Source organism: Toxotes jaculatrix, chromosome 4 (assembly GCF_017976425.1).
Source record: "Toxotes jaculatrix isolate fToxJac2 chromosome 4, fToxJac2.pri, whole genome shotgun sequence".
In the NCBI taxonomy this organism is placed as follows: Eukaryota; Metazoa; Chordata; class Actinopteri; family Toxotidae; genus Toxotes; species Toxotes jaculatrix.
This window is the reverse complement of record NC_054397.1, coordinates 19,787,099-19,803,300: the sequence shown is the minus strand read 5'-3', so window position 1 is coordinate 19,803,300 and position 16,202 is coordinate 19,787,099. Positions and strand designations below refer to the sequence as shown.

The 16,202-nt window shown below is 41.6% G+C and overlaps 2 protein-coding genes across 2 annotated transcripts; one reads left to right on the top strand and one right to left on the bottom strand.

The window, feature by feature from the left end:
• The first annotated feature begins 396 nt into the window (after nucleotides 1-396).
• LOC121180993 (phospholipid phosphatase 3-like) lies at nucleotides 397-16,149 on the top strand. The gene is made up of 7 exons (XM_041036726.1): nucleotides 397-530; nucleotides 7,821-10,009; nucleotides 12,630-12,787; nucleotides 12,893-13,179; nucleotides 13,262-13,319; nucleotides 14,653-14,829; nucleotides 14,935-16,149. Exons 2-7 carry the CDS (start codon nucleotides 9,799-9,801, stop codon nucleotides 15,031-15,033), a joined length of 990 nt encoding a protein of 329 aa, XP_040892660.1. The 5' UTR covers nucleotides 397-530; nucleotides 7,821-9,798; the 3' UTR covers nucleotides 15,034-16,149.
• LOC121180994 lies at nucleotides 1,109-3,844 on the bottom strand. The gene is made up of 3 exons (XM_041036727.1): nucleotides 3,124-3,844; nucleotides 2,970-3,003; nucleotides 1,109-2,601 (listed from the first exon to the last, which is right to left on the bottom strand). Exons 1-3 carry the CDS (start codon nucleotides 3,364-3,366, stop codon nucleotides 2,216-2,218), a joined length of 663 nt encoding a protein of 220 aa, XP_040892661.1. The 5' UTR covers nucleotides 3,367-3,844; the 3' UTR covers nucleotides 1,109-2,215.
• Nucleotides 16,150-16,202: the final 53 nt, after the last annotated feature.

Below are 16,202 nucleotides of genomic sequence, written 5' to 3'. Positions count from 1 at the left end.
ATTTGTCTCGGGCGCGCGCACTAGAACGTGCGTGCACGCGCGCAGGTGTTACGGCCCTCGGTGAGTTGCATTGTGGGCACAAAGGCAGCGAAGAAGAAGAAGAGCGCTAGCAAGTAAACACGGAGGTAAAGAAAGCAAGATTTTGAAATGCGCCGTGGCGTTTTTTTGTGAAAACACAAAAGCTGTGTTTACACTCAGTGTTACTCGCACTGTGTGCGTGTGTGTCCTTGAGGTAAAACAAACGTGCTAAAGGCATTTCCTACTTTTTAAAACGTTTGCAAAGCATTTTCAGTCAAACGGCACATTGTTCACATCCATGTGTACCAGGTTGCAGTCTTGCTCCTGCCTTTTCCTGGTGCATTGCTGTGTTTACTGGCACATTACCGCCACTTGTAGGTCAGTCGAACAGCGTGGACCCTTTGCTGTGAATAGGAATCAACCCACCCACATGCGTGTGCAACTGCGCGCCCACGTGGCGTCTTTTGCACGTGCACAATGCAAGCAAAAGAGCACCCTTTGAAGTTCAGTTGGTAAGTAGTTGCTTTTTTACACATCCAGCAGTTACAGGGAAGCATAATCTTTCATTTGGACTGATGTCTCTGGACACCTGGAGACTGTAAGTCCAATTCCCCTTAGGTTCATCACTATCAGTGACCTCTTTCACTTTATCATTTAATACATTGCTAGTGTAAAATTATTGATTATAGCTGCCTTGAGTAAAGAATCTAAATAACTGAATCTCATGCTACTGATGTTTATCTTTGAACACAAACAACATCTCATTTTGGAATCAGTAGTTTTGGAGGGTAGGTTGCCGTTTAGAAAATAAATGCAGTATGAAGAGCAGACACACACACACACACACACACACACATTCACACACATGCACCCACACACATACTATAAACAAAGCCAGACACAATAACTTGTAAATATTAGCGTAACGATTTGGTAAAGCAGATCCCGTTTTGTCATGTTTCTCTCCAAAAGTAAAAATTAAATCAAAGTACAGTTTTTCAAATTGCATTCAGCATTTTCTTTTAGACCCAAATATTTGTCTGTCTTCCACTTTCTGTGTGCGCTGACAAAATGAAAGCCACAACTCATATAATAACAGATTATATTTATTTTCACTTGACACCTTGGGTTTGTGTAATGCAGGAGGTATGAGTTTTTTTTGCATTTGTTTGCACGCCCACGCAGTTTATTTTTTTCTAAACTGCACTGTATGGTAAATAAACAGGAAGTGATGTAGACGTCCAGTTCCCGGTACAGACTGCGTAGCAGGGAACTTTCCCTTACCTATAAACTCTTCATATATTCCACTTGAAACTTTGTCGCAATCACTTTCACACTCGTCATTTTCTACTTTTCATACGATGATGAACTCCGTGTTCTCCATATCCCTGTTTTTTATCCATGTTTAACATGGATTACAATTAAAAAAAAAAAAAAAAAACATTTAACAACGTGTAGTTTGTCCATAGGACTTATAAAACATTTTGTCAATTCAGTGCATATACAAAAGATATTTTAGGAATTCTGGTCATGTTTTGATTACAGTACGATCATTTGGTCCTTATTTCTGCAAATGTTATTTTGAGTGCATAGTCTTACTCACTACTATACTCATCATTTGCCAGAAGAGATTAAATGACTCTGCTTAACTACAGTCGCTCTAAACGAGATCCCTGAGGTGCTTGTTGGGGTTTTGGAAAACAGAACTATAAAAAACCTTATGCTCCAAGATATTTATAAAATAAATGCAGAGCTATAAAGTCACATGTAACCCAATGTAGGCTGCTTAAAGGCGCAGTATATTGCACATCAACACTAATGTAGTGGTATCTACATGAAAATACAAAATAGCAACATTATTATAAATATAAGTACATAAATAGCTCAATATCTCCAAATAAATATATCACATACAGAGTAACACATATTCATATTTACACAGAACGAGATGAGTGTCTAGTCTTTTCCATAGCCTGTCTGAATTACCATAACTGCAACTTCACCCGAGATTCCATCTGAAAATCCTGCTAAGCTTCATCATCTTTCACCTTTGGTTTTGAAAATGGCACCAGTGCCTGCTCATTTTCACCTGCTCGGACTCAAAGAAAACACAAACTGGTGTTGCTCTTTTGATATGACCCACGGGTCACTAGTACACTTGCATCTTGATGACAACAGTAGCACTACAATGTCCATATTAGTCCACAAGGAACATCCCAAGTCCTGAGCCGTTCAGCTCCAGTTTCCAGTACTGTAGTCCGTCCTCAGGTACTGTCATCTGAGTAAACAGTTTCTCCCCGTCCAGCTTGCTCACTGTCCAGCATTTCCTGGTCACTGGTGTTGAATCTGACACGGCTGGAAGCTGCACCTCGCAGGTGAGCTTGTTGCCCACATGCACGCTGAGGAGGCCTGCTTCGCACCTATAGGTGCAGGTGAGGTTGAGATCAACGTACATGAAGTAGGCCCCCGCCTGTTCTGGCTTCAGCGAATGCTGCTCTGGGTCAAACACATAGTTTTTTCCCAGAGACACACCTTCACCGTATTGGACTTGAGTCCACTGCATGGTGGAGTTCTTCAACTCATCTGCGGGAGGAGACAAACACATTTCATTTAGTTTATGTTTACATAGTCCAGCAACAAGCTATTCAGTCGCATTCCTTTCTGGTGTTGACTTGCCTTCAGTCTAAACTGATTTGGCACAATGAAGAATTATACATAAACATTTTTCATCTCACTTTTATTTTTGCAGGTTCTTGGAAATTACTCTTTGTCTCCAAAAAGAAAAAGCCGGGAAGCTGGGCTACGTACTTTATGCCCCGGAATAAAGACAACTGTTTTATTTATTTATTTAGGAATCACTTTTATAATGTATAATCTATAATCTATCCTTAAATATCAATGAGGAGAGTTTATGTTACATGTTTGTATTTAGCAAAGTAAAGTAGACTTACTTGACTTGGCTTCGAGGTAGGCAAATTTATGCATCTGTTGATAAAACAGAAAAGATTAAGTTTATTAAAATGTGCAGAGGACATGGGTCACACTAGAAAAAGAAAAAAGCTCATTATTCCCAGTTTGTGCAAATAATAGGAGTAATTTGTTTACCTTGTACATTGGGTCAGGTCCGGTCAACGATGAGACTCCGGTCACAGACATAAAGTTTTGAGGTGAGGACTTCAGTTTGGACTGCAGGTCCATCACAGCAATCATTCCGCCGGCGGCCACAGCTGTCACCGCCACGAACAGAAAAACGATGGACATGACGAAGAAAGCGTCCAGGCAGCTTCCGCGCCGACGGTCCGTCTTCTGCAGAGACTCAACGTCCATTTCAGTATTTTGGCTTCCCATCAGTAGGCAGTAGAGTGTCTGAGCTTCGGGGAGAGAGTTCACACCGTCCAGATTTTGGGTTCAGCGCAGGCTATGAAAAGTTTAAGGTTCAAATTCAAGCTTTGAAAGTTGTGCAGCTCCAGTTGTTCGGTGGTTTATCTCCACAAGATAGTCCTGGATATCACACAGCCCAGTCCGGGTCTTGAGGTGAATGCTGTGACTGGACGCACCATTGTGGCTTTTTATAGCGTAGGCTGCCATAGCCCTATTGTGCGCTCAGTTTCAGACACGGAGGAAAAACGCGGAAGTCATGGGTTTCCCTCTCGCCTCCTCACACACGCCCCCCTCCTTCACTGCTTGTAAAGGAGGTGAGAAAACGAGACGGCGAGACTTTCCGCAGCTCTCTCTGCTATTGCGCAAGTGCGCTCCGAAGGCAGGGTATGCGGTGGAAAACGAAAGGGAGACGAAAGGCATTGCCTCCGGCTACACTAGACTACATTCCGACACAGCCAAACAAAGGCTCACCTTCCCCTCTCCACTCTGTACCTCACAGGGGCTGGCAAAAGTGGCACAATGGAGATGACGATAGTCTGTGAACAATGTGTATTTGAACTTAATTGTCATAGTGGGAAAGTAAATGCAGAGGAGAGGACAGCCGTGTGTGACACGCGCATTTGTTAGTGACGTGTCTTTCATCATCAGTCTAAAAAAAACCTCGCAGCGTCACCTTCCTGGTTTACCTGGCGCAGTTCTGGCACAACCACGTGCCAACCGGTTATCAAATGAGAATCTTTCTCTGCTTGTGCAAAATCATACTGGAATCCCCCTTTGTGTGTGTGTGTGTGAGAGAGAGAGAGAGAGAGAAAGACTGCGAGTGAGAGATAAAAGATGGGTTTCGGTAGGGTGGAGGGGCTGGGGGCATAGGGATGTAGGGAAATTATTATTATTATTATTTTCTTTTTCATTGCTCAGACCCTTGTCAGCCACTGAGTGGTTGATCTTATCAAGGTACAGTTCAGGGAATTCCCCACGCTGTGTGTATGTGTGTGTGAGTGAGTGAGTGAGTGAGAGAGAGAGAGGTGGGGGGTAGGGGAGAGCTTAAGACAAACAAAGTTTCTCCAGTTTTTTTTTTTTTTTTGAATTTCTCGCAGTAATTGCAGTGTAAGCACTGAGCATGTGACAGTCAGAGTGTTAAAGTACCGAGATGTAGAATAAGCATTACTGTGAAATTTTAGTTACAGCAGTATTCCTGTAATTCAGGTTTGTGGCAACAACAGTCTGAGTACAGAAAAAAAGAAATGGTTTGCAGAGTTTGGTGCACAGGGCCCTGACCTCAACCCCATTCAGCACCTTTTGGATTAAGTGTGATGCCAGGCCTTATCTTCCAGCATGAGTACACGCATGCATGAACGCTTTTGTGGTTGGACGGGGACAAATCCATGCAGTCAGTGTTCCAAAATCTGGTGGATGTATAAATGCCCTTAAACGTCACACCTTACATTATTGTAAGAAGAGGAATAATACGGCAAAGAATGATCCATGACTTTACTGACACAGACAAAATCTTCCAACTGATATCAGCCTTAAAAAATGCCCAACCTGGGTCAAGTTGGTCAAGAAAGAAAGTCATGAAGTGATCACCAGTGTTACAGTACAACTGGTGTAATACCTGGCGAGGGCCTTCCCTCCTGCATCAGCTCTGACCTCCTGCACTGGGATTTGTGGTTTTCTTTCTCAAATGCTTGCGCTGATGAAAACACAATCAGATGATCAGCGCTGCACAGTTTGTTAATAGAAAAATGTTAAGGGAATGTTTGTGGTTTGTTACTGAAAGGGAAGTGGATGGTTATGTAGAGACAGACATGAGACAGGAAGTGACAATCACTGACAAAGGCTCAAAGATATATTTAGGCTGTCAACTAATTGTTCTGCGGAGACTGGTAAACCTGTCAAACACTAACACCAATTGTGCACGTACAGTAAACATTTCTGAATTCAAATGTTCAGAGCTTTAACTCTACACCCATTTTGGAGGCTGCAGTTTGTGATGCTGCTGAATTGTGTTGTGTTATATGAACAGGTGTTTCTGTTATTTTGTCCAACCACATTATGGGCTACAAAACAGAAACACCTCTTTATATATCACAATACAGTTCAACAGCAGTTATATTAGACTGTATTAGTTTTAGCTAGGCTGTACTGACATCATACAGTATTTGAGATATTTATTTATAGTTTTACTCCATTACGTTGCAGAGGTAATGATGCACCTTTTGATTTGTTTCATTTATCAGAATACTTCTTTTCCAACTGAAGTCCTTAATATTTTGATCAGTGCATTTATAACTATTGGTAGCAGGTTGTCCTCATCCTACTCCACCAGATTTCCTGCCCTGACACTGTCATCAAATGGTGCATCCTCCAATTATTTATTACATATTCATTGTCTATCACAGCTTTCTGCTTATTTTGTCTAATTTTTACATTCTCATCCAACTGTACGGTTCCAGCTGGGAGGGGGAACTCCTGTGGTTTCTGCCATGTTTTCCCTGTATGTGCTGAGTTTCTCTGGGGGGAGTTTTTTCATTGTCGTAGAGAATTTAGGCTGAGTAAGAAACCTTTGTTGTAGCAGGTGTGTCAAGCTCATTGAGGCAATGTTTGTGATACTGCAATAGACAGACTTTGACTTCTTCCTCTTCATTTTGTTTTCCTGTATGACATAATCTAACCTCATGAATTTTGCGTATTACAGAAGTGCTTGACTAGTTAAAATATCACAAGGAATGACAGAGAAAATTCTGAGGGTATGATGGGAAAAAAAATACAGGGACTCTTTCTGTGTGGGAGGGATAGAGATGGGGAAGTCAGCGTGAAACAGAGAAAATGAGAAATTCATCATTGCCAGTGACACTTTGTAGAAGGTCATATGTTCCTGCAGGGCAAAAATCCCATAATCGTCTGTTCCCTAATGAAACTGACCACACATGTACAAACCAGAGGAACGCTGTCAGAAACAAACACATACAATTGCTCAAATGTTTCCATTTTTAAAAAAAAAAAGTTTAATCTTACCAAGAAACAGCTGCACTTCTGATTGCTGCCATATGCTTTCACTTTATATTGCCAAGTTCTCAATGCTGGAGTATTTTATTTGTTTGTGATAAATTATATTATATGTGTTGTCCTGCTGATGTTTATCAAACTTGTTGGTGACAGAAATCAAGCATTTTCCCGGGACTGTGCTTTTCCACCTTTCATCACAGGAAGTGACACACAGCATTTCTCAGCGAGGTGCTGTGATGTGTCATGTGGAGGAATGTATTCATTTTTAAAATGTTACTTAAAATGTCTCCCTTACTGAAAATGATGAAATACCAGAGAAAAGCTGAACAGGAACTATGCAGTTTTTAATGTTTTCATGGCTCATCAAAATGCGTGCACGCACACACACACACACACACACACACACACACGCACACACACACCTCTTCTTCTTACTATCTTTGTGAGGACTCTCATTGGCATAATGCATTCCCTAGCCCCTTACCCTAACCCAACTCTAAGCCTATCCCTAAAACCAAGTCTTCACCCTCAAGAAGCAATATAAACTTGTGTGGACCAGCTAAAATGCCCTCACAATGATGGTTTACAAACAAATATTGACAGCCACAGAAAAACCTGTACACACCCACACACACACGTATAGTTTTCATATCCACAGGTGGACTTTCTGTGGTCAGGTTTACATTCTGGCCTTTTTGACAAAAGAAAAAGAAAAACAAAAAAAATGTGATGTGCTGGGATTTCTCACTGGGAAGTCACTGACTCTATTTTCACTCCAGACTCAGAGAATTACAAGTACTCTCTCTGCCGCTCTCTCGCTCTCTATTTCTGTTTTTCTACATGCGGAAATGAAAACTAAAATCGCAGACCATCAGCACAGGAGTCAAATGAAAACTGTTGAACAACAAATGAAAAGCGTTTATACTGCCCCCTATAACAGAGAACTCCTTTTGTCCTAAAATCTCTGCTGGAACTGCAGAGACATTGTCAGAATAAGTGCAAACACAGACTTCTCCATACTTATCATAGAACTAAATTACAACGCCTTTCCACATAATAATTCTATTTCGTTTTTGTTTTTTTGTTTGCTTTTTATGACACTGTTACACCAGGAAACTATTGTGTCTCATTTACCTCATTGTTAATGAAAACACTTGAACATTATTATCTTGAGACACTCAATCAATTACCTGCTTCCTGACTTCACTGTAAAAGAAAAGAGAAGAAATAATAGAAGAAGAGAAGAGCACAAGGGGGGGAAAAAGGTGGGATTGGCTGACAAGATCATAATACAAAATCAGTTTGTGTAGAGGTTTATTAAAAACCGGGAAAAGGTTTATACCAAAATTTAGTATCAACAAGCTATCACAAAAAGGTGGCAATACTTACTTAATTCTCTTTGTTCCCTGTAGGATGTAGGGTCACAGTGAGCTCCCGCCATCGCTCCTTATCCTTGTCATCCCTTGATCTCCCTCAGCCCAGCTCAGCAACCTTGTACCCAGGTGAGTAGGTGGCAGCGCATTATGTAATGAAAAGAACGAGACTTGCGGTTCTTCATTGGTAAATGTAAAAAATTCACAGGAGGAGCGTGAAGCTTTTGACCTCTGCTTTGTTTTGTTCCTGTTCTTGTGTGTTGGATATTTTGATGCCACCTTTTTGTTGTGCTAACTGACACTTACTACTTCCCTATGTGCAGGCTAGTATATGTCCCTCATGCAAAGTGGTGGCAATGATGTGATTTTAAAAAATGAGCAAATATTAGTGTAAATGTGCTCTAAAAATTATTTAAACCCTCTGGAAATTCTGCTGCTCCTGGTTTATTTCATTCACGAACTAATGTTTGATTTCCAACATAAATTCACTGCCTGACAGTTGATGCTGTCAACGTTCTTGAGGAAGAAACCAAAATAGTAAGCAATGGCAACATCATGAATCATCAGTCATGAAGTAATGATACAGCAAAATCTGCAAAATCTGCAATGTCAAAGGTAAATTTGTTTGCCCTCAGTGTTTATTATAGTTAATAATTTGTAATTAACTGTCAGTGAGGTTTACAAACAACCGGCAAATAGTCCAGCACAGTACATAACCCTGGCTGTGGATGATGGTAGGTATGGAAAAAAAAAGAGATTGTTACCTTCAGACAGAACCAGTCCGGCTGTTTGCCCCCTTCTGGTCTTCGTGCTAAATTCAGCTATCTCTCTAATGCCCGTAGCTTCATATTTACTGTACAGGCATGAGAGTGGTATTAATCTTCTCATCTAACTCTCAGCAAGAGAATGTAAGCAAGCGAGTGTACTTCCCAAATTGTCAATGGTTAAGAAATCATTTACAAGTTATTTATAGATCAGTTATTAACCATTGATTAAAAAAAATGGGGAAAAAGAGGATCTGGACCCAAAAATGACATAACAGCTTATTAATGGATGACCACATTTATCCTTTAATGACATCATTACCAAACAGAAAAGTTTGACACAGGACAGAGGTTGGCTTATGGCTGATCTATAAAATAGGTAAAAGATGTATTTATTACACATTACTATCCTTTACAAGATAAATCCTTTATAAAGACTACCACATTAAAAGTGGTGCCTCAGTTCACTTTTACTGACATCCACTTTAAGAGAGCAACAGTTATTTGCTATGTGCCATGAAACCACAGTTTCAAAGAAGACAAGGAAGAAGATGAGGGATTTACAGTCATGAGTAATCAGATACTGGTTCATCAAACCAGTATCTAGTAATTCTTGAGTTACGATGTAAAGTGTTATGCTGAGGCTACGTTAGTTGTTCCTGGTAAACTCGGGGACTTTTTGAATTAAAGTCGATGAATAAAAATGTAGGTGAAAGGTGAAGCACAGTGATGGATGAAGAAATACCTCCCAGATTCATCGGTATCAGCGGTGACACGACGGATGATGCGTTCAATGCTTTTACAAATTCGTGGAATTTGTTCACACCCTGATTTGATCTAAACTACTTCATGGACGGACAGAGCGAGAGACACAGACACAGAAAGAGAGAGTGAGGGAGGGAGGGAGGGAGAGGGAGAGAGATCTTATCCTCGGGTGTCTGTTTCGCAACCAGTCTGGAGTTTTCCGCGCCGCCGTGGTGCATATCTTCAAGGTGACGGGTTCCCTGCGACGAGTCAGGACGAGCCTTGCAGACTCTGTGATGAAATTAAAAATGCGTAAAAAAGACACCTTACTTTGACAGCTAAGCAACACGTGCTGCGGGGAGCATATTAAATACCCTGGCAATTGGCGGACTGCGCCTCCAGTCTCTCTGCAGCTCTGCTCATGAGTAGTTCAAGGGCTCTCCCAAGTTTGTGATACCAACATACATCCATTTCTTCTTTTTTTTTTTCTTAACTCCGAGCCAATCGTCATGTTGGATAAATTTGGGCAACAGAGCGCCGGTGTGCCCGTCTCCAGCCCGGACCTCCAGCTTAAACTGACGGACAACAAGAGCGGCCTGACCACAGCGACAGGGATGGGGATGGAGAACGGCACTGGGAAGAAACTGATAGAGATAACAGGACCGGCTTTATCCAAAAGAAAACTTCTGGTCGGCTTAGACCTCCTGTGCCTCTTCCTTGGTAAATATCCAAAATATACAGCAAAGCTGCGTAATATTTGTTATTTTAATTGTTGAATATAACTCTAAACACTTTATTGATGTATGAAGTGGACCGGGAAGGTGTACATTACAAACACTTGCACAACAAAATGATTTACAACGAAATAGCAGTGCGTTAACACAGCAGCTTACCTGTGAGTTTATAACTGCTTCTCATACAACTCTATAGCCAATGTTGGGGTCACGTGGTTTTAGGCTATTGTTTGCACTGGACTGCATTTTATTATGTTTCAGTTACTTTGACCATCCATGCATGAAATATGTGAGTATGCATTTATGCAGACTATGCAAATACCTAGTTACACTTTTCATATGGCATCCATTCATTTCTTTTTCAGCTAGACTACAGGTGGAATCCTCTACATACTTGTTATTCCTTCCTAGTCAGGATTACTGGTGAGGGTGAACTTGATCCATGTTGGGTTCTGTTGCGCTTTGTTTCCGTCTCTTTTTATTTAGTCAACAAAGACAGACAGCGGCTACATTCAGACACGCTGATCAGGCATGTGGGCCTGCAGAACACGAGCAGCTAGTTCACTCCAGGTTTGGGAAGAAAGAGACAGAGAGAAAGAAAGAATAGGGGGAAAAATATGGGGAGAAAGAAAGTTTTTTAAGTTCTCGCTCTCTCCATCAACATGTATATCTCTGGCCATGTTTTTTTTTCCACTCGAGCGCGCTCTCGAGCTCTCCGTGCCAGCTGCTTCGTGCATTGCCCAGGGAATTCTACTGTTTCCATGACAACCTCCAGTTCTCAGGGTAGAGTCAGGCCATGGGGGAATCGTATTTGGTATAAATAAATAAATGCACGATCCATGAGCGCTATGTGTGTGTGTGTGTGTGTGTGTATATGTGTGTGTGTGTGTGTTCAGGGCCATAATTGTTGACCCTCCCGCCCATGTTCCCCCATATGTGACAGAAGGGTGGTTATGTAATGTCGGCTAATTGAAAAAAGCTGGATGGAGAGGTAGTCTGTATTAACAACAGATTGGACATGTGCAGAAGGGAGGGGGCCTTGCAAGAAATCTTTCTCTTTCTATCTCTCCCACCCTTCTCTCTACTCTGTGTGTGCAGGCATGCAGGACAGAGAGAGAGAGAGAGAGAGAGAGAGAGAGAGGGAGGGAGGGAGGGAGGGACACCCTGAGACAAACAGAGACAGTGTGAGACTGGTTCTGGCTCTGGACTGCTGCGGCATTTGCTCTTTGTTTTGTAGGAGAGAGTTGAACTGAAGTCACAAACAACTCCCCTTTCTCTCCTCATCAACAGAGATGCACACACACACACACACGCACGCACGCACACGCGGTTCAAACTCAATCTGAGTTGAGCTCTGCCTGCTTTACTCTTCTATTTCCAGTCTCAATGGATTCAGCCTGTATTCAGTCAGGAAATGGGAGCTTTCAGCAGTTGCTTGAGCTTCTTTGGTCCCAGTGGAACAGTGTTGTGACCCTCACATTCCTAATAGTTGTCTAACTAGTTAGGTTCTCAAGAGAAAAATCCAGGTTCCCATCCTTGTTTTAGCTGTAAAACTACTCCTCGTTTGACCTTCTCCCCTTTTCCCAATCCCCCCATGTTATCTTCCCTGTTAGTCTTATTAAAGCCTCAAATTTCTGTTACCCACTTTTTTCTTTTTGATTTTAGGTCTTATCACTTTCATTTGTGATTAAGCGAATACTTAGTGACTTTTACTTAGTCTTATCTGCACTGATGCTGGATACTGAACCTCAGTACTTTTTTGGTACCAACTGAAATGTGTCCAAAGATTGAGTATCATTTATTCTCCTTTAATTTTTTGATCAGATTAAAATCATAATTCTACTGGTTTCAGACTGACATCTAGACATCTAGAATTTGAGAAGTTTGGCTTCTTTTGATCACTGAAAACAAGACTAAGGGTCCACAGTCATGCCAGTGACCGTATGAGGCCGTACTTAGGAAAGTGGTGCTTTGTAATAAATCAGCATGCTAACATACTCATACTCACGGTCAAAGTGTTAAGATGCCCATGTTTAGCAGGTAAATGTCTATTTTCACCTTGTGTTGCATGCAAATATTTACTAGTTAGCTCGAAACACAAAGTACAGATGAGGCTGACAGTAATGTCACTGGTTTTGCAGGAACTTTAAACCAAATACTAGACAAAGCACAGAGGAAGTCAGGAAGGTCTGAATTTTAATGGCAATCCATCCAGTAGTTGTTGAGATATTTCAGGCCAGACCAAAGCAGCGGACTGACCCACCAACCAGTATTGGCACCCATAGAGACATACTGTGGTTAAAAAAGAGTTTTACAGAAAAACATTAAAGTAAACTTTTGAGAAAAGTATTGTTTTGGCTTTGGTACAGAACCACGGGTGTCATATTGACAGTAGTACCAAACAATTTCAGATCGCTTTCCTCTTCTCCTGCATCACCTTCTCTCAGCCTCATAGTTTTGGTCCTCTTTACTCCTCCCACACATCCTCTCCAGTATCTTATCACAGAGAGTAATATCTGTACTCACATTTAAGATTGTTGTGATATCAAATCACATCACATCTCATGTGCTTTCATCTCCCTCCTCCTCCTTTTCATCCTGTGCAGCCTCCATCCCTTTCTTTGCGTGTGAGCTGAAGGCAGTGAGTCCTTACAGGAGAGGCTTTATTTGCGGGGACCCCAGCATCACCTATCCTTATCTACACCGAGAGGCCATCCCAGATGAACTACTCATCGCTGGTGGCATCATCATCACCGGCCTCACAGTGAGTACACATCATTCTTGTCATAGCAGTCAGTCTGTTAGCCATTTGTTCACCTTGTCCCATCTCGAGGAGAATGTAACATGGCGGTTATGTGTTCACCTCCAGATTGCGCTCGGGGAGTGTTACCGGGTACGCTTCCGAGGCGTCAGCTCCAAGGCCTTCGTGAGGAACCTGTATGTGTCCTGTCTGTACAAGGAGCTGGGCTGCTTCCTGTTCGGCTGCTGTGTAGGCCAGTCACTGACAAACATGGCCAAGCTGAGCGTGGGTCGCCTGCGACCACACTTCCTGTCTGTGTGTGGTGTCACTTATGCGTCGCTCAACTGCACACCTGGAAGCTACGTTGCAACAGTGAACTGCCGCCAGCCTGACCACCGGTTAGAGGAGGAGGCCAGGTGTGTGTGTGCGTTTTTTTTATGCATGTTATAAATTGTACTTTTGTTTTGTGTTATTCTAAATACTTCTCCATTTTTGCAGGAAGTCCTTCTTCTCTGGCCATGCTTCCTTTGCCATGTACACAATGCTCTACTTAGCAGTGAGTATCTCTGTCTATTGCTCCCTGTTTCACACATTTTCTCCCACACACTCCCACACACACAAACCCTGGCAAACCCGATTTACTGTCTTTCCAATTTCCAATTACCATCTCTTCATAAAATGCAAAGAGAGAATGAATGAAACAGGGACCCATCATCAGTCCAGTTAGCAGCAAAAAGCGAGAGAATGAAAGAGGAGAGGGAGAAAGAGAAGGACTGAATGGAGAAATGGGAAAACAGAGACAGCTTTGTTCTGCTGTGGGAGGAGTGTGACCTCGCCTCACCACCTCACTGCTCTCCTCTATTGTATGAGTGTGTGTGTGTGTGAGCTCCTGCATTTATATGTGTATATGAAAGCTTGTGTTTGTGCACGCATGTGCCTGCATATGTCAAAGTGTGCATACTGCAGTACATATTTCTGTATGTGTACGTGCAGTCCTAGCTTGCTTATCTGTGATTACTTTCCCCGACTGTTACACTTCCTGTCCATGTTTCCGTATTGCTCTACCACAATTAGCGAGAGAAGGGGAAAGACTTATTGATTTACCAATATGCAACAACAAGATTGTTCATCTTCATTTTCGTCACAACTGGAGACATTAGAAGCTGAATCAATGCGCTGATTTCTGTACATCTGACATGGTGGATCTCAGGAATCTAGATTTGAAACAGGAGAGATAGATGGGAGACAAAGTCGAGATAAAACTTACACAGTAAGGTACTGTTCCAACAAGACGCTCCAAAACAGCTTCAGTGCTGCTTGTCAGAGATTCTCAAGGTCTGTTAACTTTACTGGAAGTCAAATGAGGGAACATATTCCCTCATTTGATGCATTGATGTTCTGTCTAATGCGTTGGTGTTAGACAGCACTGTGAGACTCCTATTTGACTGGGTTAAGATGAGGTGGCTGTGAAAGCCATAGCAGACAATTTACATAATTTTCTTACTCATCAAACCACATTTCTTCTTTTTTTCCCATCAGCTTGTCACCTATCTGTCTGTATTCATATTTAAATACATCCTGCCGCATCTGGAATAAAACAATCATTTAACAATTATTTAAATTCTTAAAGCATGACTCATCGCAGCAGGGTACAGACTTGACGTAACTCTGAAGTGATGCCGGTAACTGTGGAGTGTTGAGTTTGCATCAACGGCAAAGAGCATCAATGGCAAATTAAAAGAGCAGGAGATTAGGAAACAGGAAGACGCTTTTGCTAATAGATAGTGAAATACACTCATAAAGACTGGGACTGGTGGGAAGACTAAAGGTTGTTATGGTGACCATATTTTTCAATGAACTAAACAACATTGTTTGTTTTTGTGGTGTAGTTTTACCTGCAGGCGCGGTTGACATGGCGTGGGGCTCGGCTGCTGAGGCCGGCACTGCAGTTCTTCCTTGTTCTGCTGGCAATCTACACAGGTCTGACCCGCATCTCAGACTACCGGCATCACCCGTCTGATGTACTAACAGGCTACATACAGGGAGCCCTCACTGCTTACTGGGTGGTCAGTATACCTTGCCTGCTCATTTTTGTCCATCAGTGCGTGTCCACATGTGAAAGTCTGCTGAAGTCCTAAGGCGTGCCAGTTTTTGTCTCTCTGTGTTTTCAGGCCTTCCACATCTCATCCATGTTTAAAAGCTCCAGTTCAGATCTGTCACCTACTGAGACCCTGGACACCCCCTTGTCACCCCACCATACTGTCTGCTAAACCTCACCTCCACCATCCCCCTGCCTGTACCAACATCCACCTGCTCCCTGTAGTCTTGCTTGGATAGACAAGAGATTTGAAGAATGTGAGACCATTTCCTGTGAAGTCAAACCACATACCTCAGTATTCAGACAGAGTGTAGGGCAGAGAGCAAAAGAGTAAGAGTTTGTGAGATCTTGTATGTGGCTGAAAAGAAAAGACATATGAACTGAGAGAGAGGAAGAGGGAGGGTGCTGAAAAGAACACCGGTCGCTCGGCTGGTGTATTGTGTAAGCAACCTGAGCGCTTGACCTTTTGTCTTTGTGACTGAACTTAACTTCACATGTGATACTTACCTGTGAGATGAGACTGAACACACAGCAACCACTACCACTCTATACATCACCTGTAAATATATACAGCTTTTGTACAATTCGAATGATACTGAAAAAGCACTTTTTGATTTCCATGTTAGTATTATTAATGACCACTTTGTAATGATTTGGTATGTAGAATGTAATATATTTTATACGAACATGTAACATATATAATAGCTGTTTTTTAAAAATATATTTTTGTTGTTTTTACGTAAACCCAGTGAATGTAATGGTGTTGAAGAAAGCACAAATGGCAAGAGAGCAACTCATTTTCCTAACGTGTTCTACCATTTAGATGTGGTAGGATGTGTCCGTCCATGTGTGTGCAGCATTGTCATACATGTAGTTTACCCATGAGAGAATGACTATAGAATGTAATACATAATGGAAGAGTAGATATGCTACTAGTTATCAATCATATTTATAATAATATGTATGTCGCTAGGTTACTTACGAGTCCAAGAGCACACAGATCATTAAAGAAAAAGGTGATTTAAAAAAATAATGTATCTTTAAGTTAAGTTTGTGACTTTTTTTCTACAATACTAACACTGCATACTCGTTTTGAGAATAAACATTTTCTATAATAATTTTATAATATAAAATTAGGGATTTTTAAAAAAAAAAATCAGAAAGTCACTAACTATATATGATTGCCATTTGATGAACAAAAAAAGTCCACACAATTGCATCTCTGATTATTTATTAACCATAACTTCAATAATTCCTCATATATTTAGACCTTTACTGTCTCATGTTATCTGCTCTGACCTTCCTTTTTTTGGTAAAATTCATAAAAAGTTCTGTGTTTTC